Source organism: Anas acuta, chromosome 1 (genome assembly GCF_963932015.1).
Source record: "Anas acuta chromosome 1, bAnaAcu1.1, whole genome shotgun sequence".
NCBI lineage: Eukaryota > Metazoa > Chordata > Aves > Anseriformes > Anatidae > Anas > Anas acuta.
The window spans coordinates 83,644,476-83,661,735 of record NC_088979.1 but is presented as its reverse complement, the minus strand read 5'-3'; the positions used below and the strand labels follow the sequence as shown (position 1 = coordinate 83,661,735).

Here is a 17,260-nt window from a genome sequence, read left to right as displayed (position 1 = left end):
CAGAATCTGCATCCCTGTCCCAGGCAGAAAGAGAAAGACTTCCTCTGGGCAGAAGCTGGGGAAGAATTGAAAGAACGGGAAGAATTTGAAGCTGTGGAAGCTTCAAAAATTTTTTGTATGGTATTGGGATGCTCCTCTTGGCTGAGGCTTGTTCAGAGAGCTCTCAGTCTAAAGTGTCTGGAAGAAGCAATTTGTTTTAATGCACAGTACTTGTTAGTAAACACAGTGTTTATCACTGGCGCAACTGTTTTTATACGCTGCAGCCAGTTGCTATTAAATTAGAAGGGAGAAGTGGTCAAAGTAAACACAAAAAAAGAAATGACCTGGTTTTGGGTATTATCTCTTGGTCTCGATATTCTGTAGTTTCTACCTCTATGTTGCATTCCCTGGGACAAAGCTAGGTCTTTAACATTAACACTTGCTTTATGTCATGAATTCATTGCCTATTCTGCTTATCGTGTAGAGTCTTGCCATGCTTTCCTGCTTTGGAAATAGATATGAAGTCCAAGACAAGAAGAATCACTGTAAATAAAGGTAACTGTTGCTAGAATGGCAGAAAATGCCATCCAGCTGAGACTGGAGCTTCATCACCAATTTTGAAGTGGGTGTTTAGCTAATTAGGTATTTAATGAAGTGGGTATTTAGCTAATTTTTGTCTTTATGACATTTCACTATTAGCTCTTAAAAAATTAAATCCTGAAAGTGTTGAGTTTTCCTTTGATAGTTTTTGTGGTCACAGACTCAGGAGGAACCAAATCAACTGAGATAAAGCTTCTTATGCCAGAAAATCGCTGTTCCTCCTTTGCAGGATGTGAAGTCTTGCAAGAAAATAGCCTGTCACGATCACCACTGCCCTACTGTGAACCTCATGTGACAGGGTTAGTTTGGGCAAGAAAAAAATACTTTCTAGTTGCATCAAGCACACCTTTCTAAGTGCCTGTTTTTTTTTAGAGACAAGTTATGTGTTTATTGCACTGACACAATATCAATTCCTCCTTTCTCCCTGCCTGCTGCCCAAATCTGATAGAGACCAAGGGAGGTCAAAGAACATGCTGTAGTGAATGTAAACTCGCAAACCTCCAAAAACAGTTTTAAAAGAGCTTTATAGAAAATATTAACAAGGGAATAAAGACCATGAATTAAGAAAAACAAACAAACAAACACATCAAACAACAACAACAACAAAAGCATAACAAGTATTATTTTAAAGATATGCATGCTGTCAATTTTTAAGCATAACAAAACAAATAATTTCAATATATAAAATAAGGAAGATCTAAAAGAAACTGTATCAAGGGACACTACCGAGTGGCTAGCTGTTGGAAGAAGTCTGGTGTTCACTTCAGATTTTACATTGCAAAGAAGCAACTGTGGGTGGGAACCTAAACAAACACAAGACCAGCATCAGAAGTGCTTGTCTTGGGGCAAAGCTGGTCTTCTAAATTCTCATCTCTAATATAAAGAGCAACACAAATACGACAAATATTAGCTGTTTCTGGACAGAGTAGGTCTTGCCCAAAGCATGATTTTCTTGACCCCGTGGTTAGTTGAACCAGTCAGATCTTGTACTCTGTGGTTAGTTTTAGCCTTCAATGTGAAAAGTTCATTACTTCTGCAGTTTTTCTTACTTTTGACCTTCACCACATCCTTTATTTTTGTTATACTTCCCTCTTCATTTCTCTCTCCTTTAAAGACTGATATATAGTCTTATTTTGTACAGTATAAAGCTTATATTCCCTACGAAGAAACCCAAGGCATTTTAAAAAGGCTTAAAACTTCCATCAGTTTTACTATACTTACCCATGGCACAGTTTACTTTGTCTGCACATCCCGTTTCTTTGCTTTTTGGATGAAGAGCTAATTTCATTTAGTGCTTGTTCTGAACTCCCTTCAGTGCAGGGACTTCACCTGCGCTGGGAGCCTTGTGATGTGGCTACAGGTTTGCACCAAGACTAGCTTAAGCTGCCCTTCTTCTGCCCCCCACAAGCCATCTCTCACTGCTGTTGCAAACTGCTTGTTCCTCTTCTGAGCCAAGACTTGCTGGCGCCTTTGTTGTGCTGCTGCAGTAGGGCTGTGCTTGAAGCTGGATCACTGCAATGTTGCACTTGAAAGCCACATCCGCCCCCTCGCCCTTGTTTTGATGGCTAGGAGACCAGCTGTTTCCCCTAAACTTTTATGAGTCACCTTGGAAAGAAATGGGTTAAACTAAGGGTAATGATCAGAAAATTTAATTGTTGTAATTGTTGAATTTGAAAGGGCAGCAATCTAAATGGGAATTCAGATTTGAATCTGAATTGCTGGTTTACACCGGGTGATCTACTCAAGCCAGCATGGGTCTGGTGTAAAGGTGCAGGGAGAGATATTTTTTTCAGGACCCAAATGAATTAACAGTTGAATTTAAGTAGCACTTCAGCAAAACAGGCTCTATGCCCTAGTTTAAGACACCGTAAAAATGCTCTTATTCTCAGACGTTTATTATTAGCTCTACTTACTGCAACCAGATTGTTTTGAAGATTACATTTTTACAGCTCTTCTACCTCCTCCTGCATCTTCCCTGCAACAGTACGTTGGCAGTCTTTGGGTTGGTTAAAGCACTTACGTGCTCTCATTAAAATGATGAGCAAGAAGTAAACAGCTAACAAGTGACTACAGGGAGTTATCTGGCTTCAGCTGGAACAGGGTCAAGTTTTTAAACCATGCCCTGGTCTGATAGAAAGGGAGAGGGCACTTCTGAACAAGGACAAAGAGATGTGGTCCTCAAGGCAGAGAGCAGCAGCAGCAGCAGCAACGAGGGCATGGGCTGGCTCCTGCACTGGCCCAAGAGCTGGCCTTGAATCCCCATAGCTGTTGCTCCTCACAGCCTTACCTCTGCTTGTGAGACTGCGGGGGACTTGTTTGCCTCAGTCTATACTCCCTGTAAGATGTCTTTCTCTGAAAGCTACTTTATTACCTACAGAAAGGACACAGACTGTGGTCCTGCAGAAGCACTGATTTTTGTTACTGTGAGAACATGAGCTTGTAATTCATGAAGAGCCATTGTCTCTGCATGGTTTACGATACACTCTTACACCCAGGAGAGGAGGAAGCTAGGACCACACTTACTCCTCTTTTACATGCTGTTTCCTCTGGTGTGAGGGGCTTTCAAGCTGGCAAGAACATGAAAGAGATCTCAAGAAACTTCTGTTCACTGATGTCAAGAAACTGTTTACTGGTGACACTCCAGGGCCAGCAGTGGCTTCGTGTGCCACAGTGTCAGCCAGTGAAGTGTGCCTCTGAAAGGAGGAAAATAATAATGATGCCTTTTGGTACACAAGGAAATGCCACTTGTACAGCAGCTGCCACAGTGATGAAGTGTCTGTTGTCTTAGGTATTATTGTATAGGTATGCTGCAAGCAAGGAAGCACTGAGTGCCTGGTGGGGTGAGGATCTGCTGAACTTTCAGCAAGCTATGTCATGCAAGCGGGTGTGAAAATACACATAGATAGCTCCCTGGGGTGTTAGTTCTGGACTTTTAATTATGAAAACAAAGCTGAGTGCACAGTGCCAGGAATAAACAAATGGGCAAATGTGATAAACAGGCGATAAAGGACAACTAGCTGTGTGCATATGAATTGAGATGAAGCTGGCTGCAGCATTTCCTCACTGTGCAGAGTGACAATGCCTCAATGTGGTGTGCTGTGACGATGAGATACATGTATCACACCCTATGTGGACAGGCGCTTTCTTGGTGTGAGGCTTGGCAGAGAGGCAGAAAGCAGAGTACAGATGCTTTAGATGCTAAACTTGCAATCAGATAAAGTTTGTTGCAAATTCCTGTGCCGAAGCAGGTGATAGATTATTTTGATAGGCAAAAAATAATGGTGAAATTTGCATTTGCAGAATTTTCTTAGGCCAGCAAAGCTTAAAGTAGGCTGTGATTAATTCCAAATTACTTGAAAGCCAGGTCATTTGGAACAATGTGATATGTAAAATAGATGTTGACATATGTAAGCCAATACATATCAGAAGATACAACATACATTGCTTACAGGCATGGCTGTGTTGCTGAGGAAAGGAACCTCCTGTTTCTGTATTGCTGTAAATGGCTGGCAAATCAACAGTCAAGAACCAAACAAAATGCTGTAACTGATAAGGTTCGGAAAAGGAACTATGACATATTATAATGCAATAACATTTACGCCTTTTAGTAAAATATCCTCATCTGGAGTGTGTCCAGCTTAGGCCTTAACTAAGAAAGACATAGCAGAAATAATGTTTGGAGACATAATAAAAGGTCAAAGAACTAGCACATCTCATTAGACTATATTGAAAAGACTGACTTAGTTTAGAAGGAGACACCTACAAGGTGGTAAGTAGCGCTGACACTATGAAACTCACTTGAAAGTGGCTGTGAGCAAGCCAATGCCCCACAGCTCATGGGTAGCGTGGGACACAAACGACTGTAAATGCTGACTGGATTTAAGCTAAGTTTTAGAGACCGAGACAGATCTCTGTGCCACTGCATGCAGGAGCAGGCCCTGGGCCAGAGCTGCGGCCCATGGAGAGCCCCCGCAGGAGCAGGGGGTCTGGGGGGAGCTGCCCCCACCCGTGGGGGACCCGTGCTGGAGCAGTTTGCTCCTGGGGGATGGATGGATGGACCCCGTGGGACGGAGCCGTGTGGGAGCAGTGCTTGGAGAGCTGCTGCCTGTGGGCAGCCCCCGCAGGCTCAGCTGGGGAAGGACGGCATCCCTGTGAAGGAGCGGCGGAGAGAAAGCATTTGGGACTGATGCCCTGTTCTTCCCCTGAACAAGGCAAATAGGGGGGAAGGTGTTTTTGGTTTGCTTTTAGTTTCTCACTGCTCTAGTCTGTTAGTGATAGGCAATAAATTACATTAATCTCCCTACGTGAGTCTGTTTACCCATGATGGTAAGTGGTGAGCAATCTTCCTGTCTCTACCTCAACTCTTCAGTTCTTTTTTTCATATTTTCTCCCCTGTTCTGTTGAGGGGTTGCGGCAGGGAGGTGAGAACAGTACGGTGGTGCTCAGTGAGCCTCAGTGTGAAACCATCACAAACGGCTGGAAAAAAGGGCTGACAGGAACCTTTTGAAGTTGAACAAGGGGAAGTGCAAAGTCCTGCGGGGGGTGGAACAAACCCAGGTACCAACACCTGCTGCGGGCCACCCAGCTGGAAAGCAGCTCTGCAGAAAAGGCCCTGGGGGCTCAGGGGGACACCAAGCTAAACATGAGCCAGCAATGTGCCCCAGTGAAGGCTGACAGCATCCTGAGCCGTGTTAGTATTGCCAGCAGGTGGAGGGAGGTGATCCTTCCCCTCTGCTCAGCCCTGGTGAGACCTCCCCTGGAGTGCTGGGTCCAGTCCTGGGTTCCCCAGTATGAGACAGCCATGGTCAGGTCATACTGGAGAGAGTGCAGTGCAGGGCCACCACAAAGGTGATGGAGGGACTGGAGCACCTCTCCTGTGAGGAGAGGCTGAGAGAGCTGGGGCTGTTCAGCCTGGGGGAGAGGAGGCTCAGGGGGATCTCATCAATGTCCATAAATACCTGAGGGGAGGGTGCATAGAGGACAGAACTAGGCTCTTTTCTGTGGTGCCCAGTGCCAGGACAAGAGGCAGTGTCCCTCTTAACAGCAGGCAACACTTCGGTGCTGTGTGGGTGTTGAGGCATGGGCACAGGCTGCCCATAGAGTTGTGGTGTATCCTCCCTGGAAATCCTCAAAAGCCTTTCGGGCATCCTGCTCTAGGTGGTCTTGCTTGGGAAGAGAGCTGGACCAGGTGTCCTCCAGAGGTCCCTTCTGACATTTGGTTTCTGTGATTCACTGAGCTCTTAGACTTTCTTCCTCCTAGTTGTCACTTTTGCTCAGAGAGCTGAGTTTCCTTCTTCTTAGCTTGAGTCTTGCCTACGGCAGGTCTTCCAGAGACCGCTGAAAACCATTACAAGTCACTCCTCTGGGCAGCAAGACACCTCAGGGTAAGGTCAGGACACACCTGGGCCAAGCTTAGGCAATCTTGCATCATTCCACTTAGAAGGGCCTGTGTCAACTCCTTGTCTGTCGGGACTGTGATATATGCCAATCTAATCTTATCAGTGTATCTAAGGCTAATGTAATTGGCTAATATTGTTCAATCCTCCCTGAGAAAATAAACAGCTATAAGAGACCTCCACTATTTTTAGTCAGGTAATGACACACAAAATGTCTGCTCTTACTACGCTAGTACAAAGAAGTGTCCTTATCCATCTGACTTCGCATACTTTTATGTTATAGTGCAGCAAGAGGCTCCCAAGCTTTATAAACGTGACTTAAATATTTAAAACCTTGGACTTAAGATTTAAATGTAAGGTTTCAACAGGCCGGTGTTCATGGCAAATCAACAAATAAAAACCACAACGCAGCCTTTTGTTGGTCATACGTGGAACTGACCCTTTTGGAGAGGAAGATTTTCTTTGTTAAACCACCACAGTGAGACAAAGCATTTGTCAGAAACACTTCAGGAGATGGTGACAGGTCAGTCAGGATGGGGACTGCAGGAGAAAGAGCGCTCCAACTGTCCTCACAACCCCGGGGAAGGCAAGACTTTAAAAAACAAACCTCCAAACAATCAAAAACTGAAACAGGAATTTCACAGCAAAGAGCTGTGAAGTTACCCACAAGCTGCAAGAGGCAAAAAAATAAATTGATAATTAGTTTTAGTTTAAAGTGCTTTGCTCTGTAGATTGAATGTAGTAACTCAGCCACCTTGCTTCTGATCTTCAGACTAATGCTCAGTTTTGTTTTAGCAAAATATTTTCTGTTCCATTTTAAGGTCTGGGCTTTTGTTGGGATGCAACAGTGCCTGTGAGCATTGGTTGACTGCTGCTGTAGTCAACCACACAGCACCTGAGCCTATGAAGCAACCAACCTGTTGCAAAAATCGGATGGGGGGCAGGAATGAGAAAGCAGACAGCAACAACCTCAGCAATCTCCCACTTCTAAACTAATTAATGATGAAACTCAAGTAAATATGTTAAAAACATGTTAATGAAAACACAAGACTAGAACAAAAGTCAAAGCTTGGAATTACCGGGACTCCTTCCGTTGCCTTCAATGGATTAACATCCCACTGACAGAATACTCGGAATTGCAGCAGAGCCAAGCAACACTTACACAGGAGAAAGCTAAAGCTTTTTCTACTCTGCTTCTAGTCTTGCAGATTTAAAATCACGAAAAGATGACATGGGCAGAGTAGAATCCTTCAACTGCCAGCACTGAAACCCTTCAGAAGGGTGCAGCCAGGGGTAGTTCTTTGAACTGCTCAAAAAACCCAAGGTCTTTTCCTGGGAGCAGGATCTCTCTCCTTTTCCTCTTGTAACACACAGGAAATATTCTGACGGCTTTACTAAATGCTAATTTTGATAAGTGAAAAGAACGATATATTTTAAGACAGTCATCATGACCAGCTAATTTGTGAACTTTCAAGACAAATCTGATTTTATGCATTACACAGTTTATATGCATGCATCTTTTTTTTCTAATGATAAATGGAAAAAGACAGTTTTGGAATTTTTCATATTCAACAGAAAACAATACTATGGGCTTTATCATCTTTTGCCCACTGGAAAATCTCAGAAATCTTTACTGATTTCTTAGATAATAATCTTTACTGAATTATACTTTTGATAGAGCTGTTGCTGTTGTTATGTCTACTCTAGTAAGCAGAAATGGGCATAAGGAGATGCTCAGACATCTAAGTCATTGAATGTAGTGAAAAATGACTGAGTTTAAAAACAAATTAAAAAACAAAACAAAACAAAACCACTTCATTTTCTGCATAAGCCTAGGATGGATTCTCTACCATTTGGTATTACGTGCTGTAACATTGTTGTAACCTGTGTTAACTACAGTGGTTGAGATAAAGTATTCTACAAAACTGCTCTTCAAACTCTCCTCATCTTTCCCTGGCTAATTTGGAGATGAATCTTCAAAGATCTTTTATAACAAGGATACTAAGTAATACAGAGGGGAAAGTTTGCTAACTGTTAGGAAAATGCACCCTAAAATCATGTTTCTGAGTGTGATGCCACCTGTTCCCCATCCCCTCTCTCTCACACAGAGACAAACCCAAGCATATGACCCTTCTGCTATTTTGCATTGACTTGAATTTTCTCTGCACATCCAGTGGATTAGTGCAACAGCAGATCTGGGCATGGGTTGAGTTCTCCTTACTCTGGAGTCCTCCCTGCTCTGCTGTGTCTCTCTTTTAAAAGTTTGGTCATGCTTTTGACATATTCTCTGGTTTGTTAACTGTGACATTCAGCACAATCCACATGTTCTCCCTGCTGTTTGCAAGACTTGCCCCACTACTCTGATCATTTTATGAAGAAGTGGAAGTGAAGTCTCCATCTGGATGGCTGGGAATGGGAAAAAAAATAGGCTCATATTTCAGCTTCAAGATGAGCTATACTTAAAAACCCAAGCAAATTCCTTCCTTCCCTAACACAGAAACAGGCTCAAGTTACATATTAATCACAAGAACATAGATGTTGTTACAGAACACAGAGATGTGTCCAAGTGTGCTTGTTACTGATATTCCCAGGGCAGTTGCTATGAAGAGATATAGCAGAACACATGGATGTGCATATACACACCTCCTTTTGTTTTTTCTTAGAAAGAAAAGCTTAGAACTGTACAAAAAGTAATTAACTACCTAAATGTTTAAAATCTTAACTGAGATCTCAGCTACGGGAAACGTACCTGTCTCCCAGGTAAGAATCAATTATTTATGTAATAGTCATTAAAGATGTTGAGAGCTAATCACGGTGGAACAGAATAGGACCAGAACTGTTTGTGTCTAGTATTTCAATCTAGATTTGCAAAAAGCAATGTGAGCTTTAGTGACCTTTCCAAATATTCATTTCAGTGATAACATTCTGAAATAACTTCCTTAGAGCAAAGAACAAAAATGGAACAAATACTGATGTTAGTCTGTGCATTATTAACTCATTAACTTTTCCTAATGGCTCCAGTTACACAGCATATACCCCAGTTCAATGCTTTTTGGGATAAGTCTCATCTTGCTACCTTGTCCTTTCAAAATCAACTGAGTAACCTTGCTAATGGTGCTTCTGAAGCAAGTAGTGATCTTTTCACTTAGTGGCTGGTGGCACAGCACCTTTCTTGACCCAAATCAAATCCAAAGATGGAAGAATTAAATTTTGGTGGTGAGATCAGAAATCTCTCTCTGATTTTAAACAGCTGCACGCTATAGGTTGCATGACAGTGGCCAGGATTGTCTAAGCTAGGTTACCATTTCAATACAATAATCTTACCACTCTGAGACATTGAATAACCTAGTGTACTTTTATTAAGTAAATGGAAGCAGAGGTTAATGAACATTTATTGGACCAACTTAACACCTTGAAATAACAGGCATCAGTCAGACTGAGGCAGCATACTGATAAGATCAAATTTTCTTTACAAATCTATGAGCCCCTGTACAAAAAATAAAGTATAAAAGGGGCAAACAGAAATAATTGTTTCATCCCAAACCTAGGGCTGCTTCTGAGGTCATGTTCAGCACAAATTTAGAGCGGTCCAAGAGGTGCTCTGAATTATGCAGTGATATTTACAGTACTAGGAGGACCCTTTCTCCAGTTGGAGATTGAATAAGGAAATTGTAACATTAGTTCTGCACCTGCATGAGGTTTCCTCCTGCAAGCACAACTTCCAGCTGCATTTATAGCAGCCTTTTGCCCTCTATGTACCATACAAATACCACAGACGCACCAGCAGGGTTTGGGCAGGAGGCTGGGGAGGATTGGACAGATGGAGGCATTTTGGGCTTGCTCTATGCTCTCTCTAACTGTGTTGAAACTGGTTCATGGAGTTCAGGGTGCTGCGTGGTTTGGCTGTGTGGGAAGCCTAGGTGGATTTTAAGTCAATCTTTTGCTACCTAAGGTTCCTACAAGGAAAACAGCCGATGGTGAAGAGGAAGCAGGATGGTTTGCTAATGGATGGATGTGCTTTACAGTATTTGTCTCTTGATAAAACGCTATATGGTGAGAATAAAGAACCCAAAGCTTTCCAAGGTAGTCTTTTTACTGTGTAAGATTAACTGAATGGTGGCTTTGCTTAAAATAAGAAAAGCATTAGTTATATTAAATCACTCCTTATTGTCGTCTACATAAGGCAGAAGCAACCTCATGGGCTTATCAGTTTTCTTTCCTTACAGGCTGGATATACAGAATTTTCAAGGAATTCATAGTAAGAGTCAAAAGTGTGTCATCAAAACATGGCAGACTATACCCTAATTATCAACATTATTTTACCTGTTTATTGTCATCAACATTTGAGATGAAGAATGTGTCACTGAAATCAGATACCAGAGATGCTTACCAGAGAAGTTTGCACTTCTAACACCCGAAACACTCCACTGCATGATTTTCAGTAGGTCTTCTCTTTGTGCTTTACTGGGAAAAGAGGTAGTTTTGAGAGTGAATGAAGCTGTCACCTGGGCGAACTTGGTGAGTATGCAATACTACCAATACTGCCATTGCAACAGTTGATCTACACAAACACCTGCTAGGATGCCATCCAGAACTAAAAATGACATAACACAAACACTTGAAAAATTACCTCTTACGCACTACATAGTACCCAGCTTGTACCCATGCCCTTTTAAAAGGGCTAAATTCAGAACAGATGAGCAGCTGCTATCGATGTGATCTGTTCCTTCTTGTTTGCTGATTTCCTTGCACTGGGCCTACACAGATTGCTTCTCATTAGCTTGTTACTAGTACTCCACATACTATAGGCTCAAGGGATGCGGTTATAGTACCTGTTTTGGGACTTGGGTGTGGAACTGTGAATCCAGCTGTGGCATAAATGAGCTCTGTGTTAGGGTAAAGCTATGGATGGGGTTCCCAGCTGTCTTGCACACCGTGAGCTTTGCTGTGAGGGCTGCACAAAAGAAGCACGTTGCTTGGTTTGGCTGGAGCTAGGCTTTGCCTAATCTTTCCAAGAATACAGATTTGACCACCTGACCTGCAGTAGGAGTAGGCAGGAGAAAATTAACAGCTTATGAACTTGATGATTATTGCCCCTATTTTAAAGTAAGAACATTTACTGTTTACACGTGCAGTGGTCCCCCACACCTGAAACAACCTACAGATCAATTACAGCTGATAGCTCAACCTCTCCAATAAATAAATCCCTTGAGAACACTGTAATTTTAACTTAAATGCTAAACTTCATACTACACAATAGTACAGCCCACAGAGCTTTTAACACAAATTGTTGTAAGGAACATTGTATTTCTGACACCTAAAAAACAAGTGGTAATGCTTCTGTCTGTTAAGCGCTTTCAGGAAAAAAACGTAAACCATCTCGGCCAGTAAGGGCATGGTAAGAAGGGTAACAAAACAAAGTTAGCACATTTAATTAATTTTTCTTACTTGGCTCTGCACTGATTCTAAGCTGTCCCTGTGCTCCTGCACCAGGGCCTTCACTTAACAGACTTCAAGAAACCTTTTCTTGCTGCAAGAGTCACTGATTTGTTCTTGGAACTCCCTGCGATGAAATGAAGGACCCAAAAGCATTCAGTTGTTGAACACATAAAAGGAAGTATATTTAAAATAAAAAAAATTGGTCAGACTGTAGAGTCAATTACCATTTTAAAGGAATTTACAGGGCTGTTGTAGATGAGTCTTTTGGAATAGTCAGTTTATCGCAATGCCTAAACTGGTTTCTTCATTGCACAGTATTTTCTTTTTAAAATGTGTGCATTTTTAAACAATTACATACATATTAAAAATCAGCATTTCTTTGCTTAAACTTAATTAAAACGTTAATACTCTCAGACAACACAGATCTGAAATGGTGAAACCAGTAATTGCCCCCTCCCACCTTACAACAAATTAAATTGAGACAAAATTACAAACACATTTCACTACATGATTATTATTAATAAAAATCAGTTTTTTTCTTTTTTATAAAGTTGCCCAAAATGCAAGGGATGTGCATAGGTTTACAACTTAGTCAGAATAATATTTTACTTTATTCCCTTGGGTACGTTTTCCCATGAACGGAATGTACTTTGCTGTAGATTACAGTTTTTTTTCAACACAGATACACCAACGGCATGAACGCTTGCGACTGTCCACATGCATTAAGAGTCAAGACCCAATTTCAAATTTCTAAAAGTTTTACAGAGTTCTTCAAAGAGACAGTATCACATTATCTGGATGTTACACAAAAGTACTTGAAAATACTATCCTAAAAAAAAAGCGAAGAAAGGCCTTTAAAATTTATGAATTTGTTTCGTAACCACTAGACTAATTATTTCAAATAAATAAAGGAAAGCAAAGTATTCCAATCCATAAAATCAGACTCTAAAAAGAATGTAGTGTTCCACCCCCAAGTTAAGGTAACAGAATCATATTATTATTACTATTAAAATAGATTATAGAAAGCAGCATCTATTTTGTGCAGTTTTTAGGGGCCCTTGAAATAAAAAGCTATGATTTCAAAAAATATAACATTCCAAAGGACTGAATAATACATATATTTAAAGATACACTTTATTAAAGTTTAGGAGAAATGATTAAAAAAAGATACTGTCTCTTTAAATTAGTGTTTAATTTTTTTTTTCCCTCCTCCTATCTATTAGGACATGACAATAATTATAAATTTAGGTCACACTACATCTAGGTAGTCTCTAGGGGGCCAAGACCTGTTGACACAAGGTCGGTAACGTAGAGGTTTTCCATGTATGAGGTGGTTCCCAGTAATGACAGGCTTTTTCAATTCTCTCATGAGCGGCCTAATAGACCCAGGAGACTGGCACCCACTGCGACGCTGTACAGACGAGCTCAATGGCTTCCTCCAGGTGCCTGATTGTTTCATCGATTTCGTTGTTGATAATTGTTAGGTCAAAGTAGTGTGCATACGTTCTCTGCAAGATTTCAGACTCCTTTTGCAGGCGCTGAAGAGATTCATCCTATTCGGTGATCAGAAAAGGAAAGAGGAGAGCTAAGTCAGATCCCTTCCTATTCTTGTACAACACCTTTCTAGCTATTGCTTACAGGGAAGAAAACAGGCAAAAAAGCAGTAGGTCGGCATGGGTGGTTTAGAACCCACACCTAATTCTTTGGAAATTACAAGGAAGAAATTGTATGTTTTCTGTCTTAAAGTTGACATTCCAACACCAGTTATTTTTTGACGTTACTTGACACGAAACACACACTTAGACTTAAAAAGGCAAGGCAGAGGATGAAAGCTTATAAAAGCAGCACAGACATGGAGCAAAAGAGACCACATATGAGTAAAACATATGAAGCGCACAAATACGAGCTACTTGGCCTACGTCCAGGTAAGAACACAAGAAACAATAGGGTGTATTGTCAAGTATCAGCTGTTCCCAGTTTTGGTAACGTTTTACTGTTCAACATCAGTCTTCTGGGTTTACTTCCTTTAACCATTGCTTACTGATGAGGAAGTTCTCACTCCACATTGCACCGCAGTTCCCATTTCAGAGTACATCACTTCTAGCATCTCTCAGTGTGCTGTGCTGAAGACCCAATCCCGCAGTCCGAGCTTGAGAAGGGTCAGCTACTGAGGGCTTGGTACTACAGCTTTGTGTCCTTTCCTTACAGGATCAGCTGCCTCCCATTTTGGGGGTGTGCTGCCTAATTCTTTGTAGCTTGTGATGCTACTGCAGTGGGCTTTGTCAGTGGGACTTGCGTTTCTGAGAGAGAGACAGCTTGCAAAAGGCTTGTTTCTATGGTCCTGGAGTGGTTGTGAGTTACAAGCCTGAATTTCCTTCCTGCAAATTCCCTTAGAAATTCAAAGAATCATTTCGTGTTTTCAGGAACTTTGAAATAGCCACAGTGATCGGTTCCTTCCCTCTCTGTGTGTTTGGGGTGGATATAGGGCTAAATAGGAGTTGGACTTCAAGATCCTTATGGGTCCCTTCCAACCCGGGATATTCTACGATTCTAAATCACATATGAACCAGCAGAGACTCCGGCTGCTCTAGTATCTGTAGGGTCACCCTCCTTGTTCACACAGTTCTAGGCTGTAGAAAGTACAGAAACAGCTCCTATAGCTGGTTTTACAAGAAACTATTTTGGGAACAGAAATATTTCTGTCTAATAAGAGATCTTCCTCCCACCCCCTTCCTCCTAATTTTTTTTTTTCCCAAGTATTCTGTTTAGACTTCCGAAGCACTTCTAGCTGCAGTGACAGGCCGATGTGAAATGGTGGCTTTCAGGTCCCCTGGAGGGAATAACCTGTGCTGAGACAGTTCTCCTTCCCTACAGCCATGAAACCAACCGCTTCCGGAGGAGGCGTTCTCAACCCAAGTTACAGTTCTGCTTCTTCCTGGAGCTGCAGCCCCAGATGGGGAGGGAATGAGACCTCCACTTGATAATCACTGAAAATCTCACTCAAGGTCAGACAAGCGCTTCTCCCGTGCACCTTTACACAGGGCACGCTGCTTTTATGGACCAACACATGTCTACAGCGATGCTTGGCACTTCTGTAGAATAGTGTGTGAAAACATTAATATACTCCAATGTCAAACTGATCAACGCAGATAAACACTAATATTTTTGTGGAACACTTCATATGGCCCAGTGTCTTTAAGCCAAAAACCCAGCTACATAGTTATCTGTCAAAGTTTCAGAGATTTTGAAAGAAGACATCAGTTTATGTCAGCTGAGAATCTAATCTTTTCTGTTTAAATTAAACTATCATACTTGTCAAGTAGACATCCTACCTGTCAAGCAGGATATTTTCAATGCTTTAATCTGATCTAATTAAGATCAATTTTATATTTAAGGCCAGTCTTAGCAAAATCATACTGTATCTTTAGATGAGTTTTAACCTCATGGCACAAGACTAATGCTAGCTGAAAAATACACACAAAACCTTAAAGCTGTTAATTCACATGTAGCTTTTTAACTGTTATTCAGGTCTCACATATCTTTGCCATGTATGAGGGTGAACTTTTCTCACTGAAGTGTCTATTTTACTGTGACTAACAGAATAAAAATCTGAAAAACGTACAGCTCATCTTAAAAAAAAAACAAAACACACCACAAACGGGTAGATAAAGAAGAATGAATGAAAAAACCCTTCCAAATATTAATATTTACCTTGTACACACGTATGTCACAAAACCAAAAGTTTTAAAAACACATTAGATTTTAATATTTTTCTGACTTAGCTGCTCCTAGGTCTAACTCTACTGGAACTGAAGTGGGTTCTGTTTGGGAATATCTGAACATCCTAGACCACTAGAAATGTAATATGCTACTTCTTTCATATACTTTCAGGGGCAGTAAAAGGTTGGGATAGGCCATTGCAGCAACTTTCAAATAGATGCAAAGTTTCTCAAATTTGTGGGAAAAAGACAGATTACAGTTCTTGTTCTTTATTTTAAACTGAGGCCAAATGTTACCTGTGTTTGTGATAAAGTATCTGTTGATACATTCAATACGGTGTCAGAGTTGGCTAGGTGTTCCTTGTGTGTCTGTGTTAAAGGCCAAAATTTGTCTTTGAAACTAACACTTCCTCAACATTTTGCTGCAAGTTCTTCTCAATTTCCTTAAAATTTCTTAATTAAATTTTGAACAGTGAAGATTGCAGAATATTCTCAAGAAGAATATTCTCCAGCAGCTGTGTTCTCAATAGTGTCAAGAAATAAGATATTTATCCATGTGTTCTAATAGCTGAAGACAGACAAATGCATGACTTCATTCATTTCATATTTGGGAGCAAAACATGTCTCTTCTTCTTCCTCAGCTCTCATGTAACAGGTATTCTATGTAGGTCTAGTTGCAGTGTGTCCATTATGTGGAACAGGCTTCTCTTTCCTATACTAGCATTCATAGTCTCTTTTTCTAATCTTATTTCAATCTCCACCAAACCTGAGATGGAAAGGAGTGAAAAACACCTTTCATCCATGAAATCTCTCCCACATGCATAATGGCCACCGCTGATGTCTTCAGTCTCTTTCATCTCTGAGATCTCCGAGGTTTTTTTTTTTTTCCTTAAAGTATATAGGCCAATAGCTGCCACTTGTGACAGTCAAAGCACAGACTAACAAATTACTAGTATTTCTTTTTGAGGCTACGAACAACTTAAAAAGATACCAATCAGGCCTTTGCCAATTTTGTTCCAAGAGAAAAAAAAATCTCAATTTAAACAGCTGATGGACTGCAAACATCTTAAGAAAAATTCCTTTTAGTCTTTCCCTGTATAAAAGGAGGAAACGTAGCTATAAGGGAGAAAGAAGTTACACATTGCTCAGTGAAGATTTAGATCTACAAAATAGAGCCTGTCAACACCTCTTTGCTGCTGAATGGGCAATGGGAGATAGAAAACACCCACAGGAGAGAGGAACTATTCCACTGTTCCCTGATATGCACTCTCCTCTCTCTTTGTTACCATGCTAATAACCTGATTTAAGTTTTCTTAGGGATGAGACAGCAGGGTACACTCTTGGAGATTTCCTATATGTTTTAAATTGGTTTTGTGCTTTGTAGAAGTGGTCATAGTGCACTGCTATATATTAAGTCAGGAAGCATAACATTTTGTCTCCTACCTTACTGTGTGATCCTTGTTCCTCTTCACTGTTTTTTTACTATGAAGTTCATAGATACAGCTTTGAGTGGAAATTTTACTCTCTAGTTTCTTTTTACTAGCAAATAATCCTTATTTGTATCATAGCACCGATATCTAAAGCCTTTATTATATTAAATTGTTATTCCAATGACAAAAAGTAATGTTGAATGGGAACAAGCAGATCTACATTCTAAAACTACTAAAATAACCAGAACTACCTTTTTCAGCCCCTAGCTGGTACTTACAGGCAATTTTCTGCACCATTTTGGCAGCTATATACAATTAGTACGAGTGCAGGAAAATGAAAAGAAAAGCAAAGATGAAATTCAAGAAAGCATAAGGGAAAAAAAGGACAGTCAATTACAAAAGTGTTCTCAAAAGACGTATGTAAAATAAACAAAGCAGGATAAGATGATAGACAGGGACAATCATTATGCATATGAAGCTTTCAAAAAGTAAGAATGAATGGGGAAATACGAAACACATACTTTAGAATCCTGTTTGCTGCCTTACAGGCTGGTAATACACAGACATAACTTGCATATCTCTCTTCACGCAGCAGAGTAAATCTTGGAAAATATGACTGTATTCGGGTAAGTTCTGTTGCTGCTACTACTATTTCCTGCCTCTCTTTAAGTTTAATTGGTTCATTAATTAGGTTGTT

General features: G+C 40.8%; 1 protein-coding gene across 8 annotated transcripts in view; it reads right to left on the bottom strand.

The window, feature by feature from the left end:
- Window positions 1–11,571: 11,571 nt before the first annotated feature.
- The window catches only part of CASK (calcium/calmodulin dependent serine protein kinase), a 213,819-nt gene continuing 208,130 nt past the window's right edge, over window positions 11,572–17,260 (bottom strand). For all 8 annotated transcript variants that reach the window (XM_068685966.1, XM_068685980.1, XM_068685990.1 and 5 more), the window contains one exon: window positions 11,572–12,967. In XM_068685966.1, coding sequence (XP_068542067.1) covers window positions 12,791–12,967 — 177 coding nt within the window. In that variant the 3' untranslated portion in view covers window positions 11,572–12,790. The remainder of the gene's footprint in view (window positions 12,968–17,260) is intronic.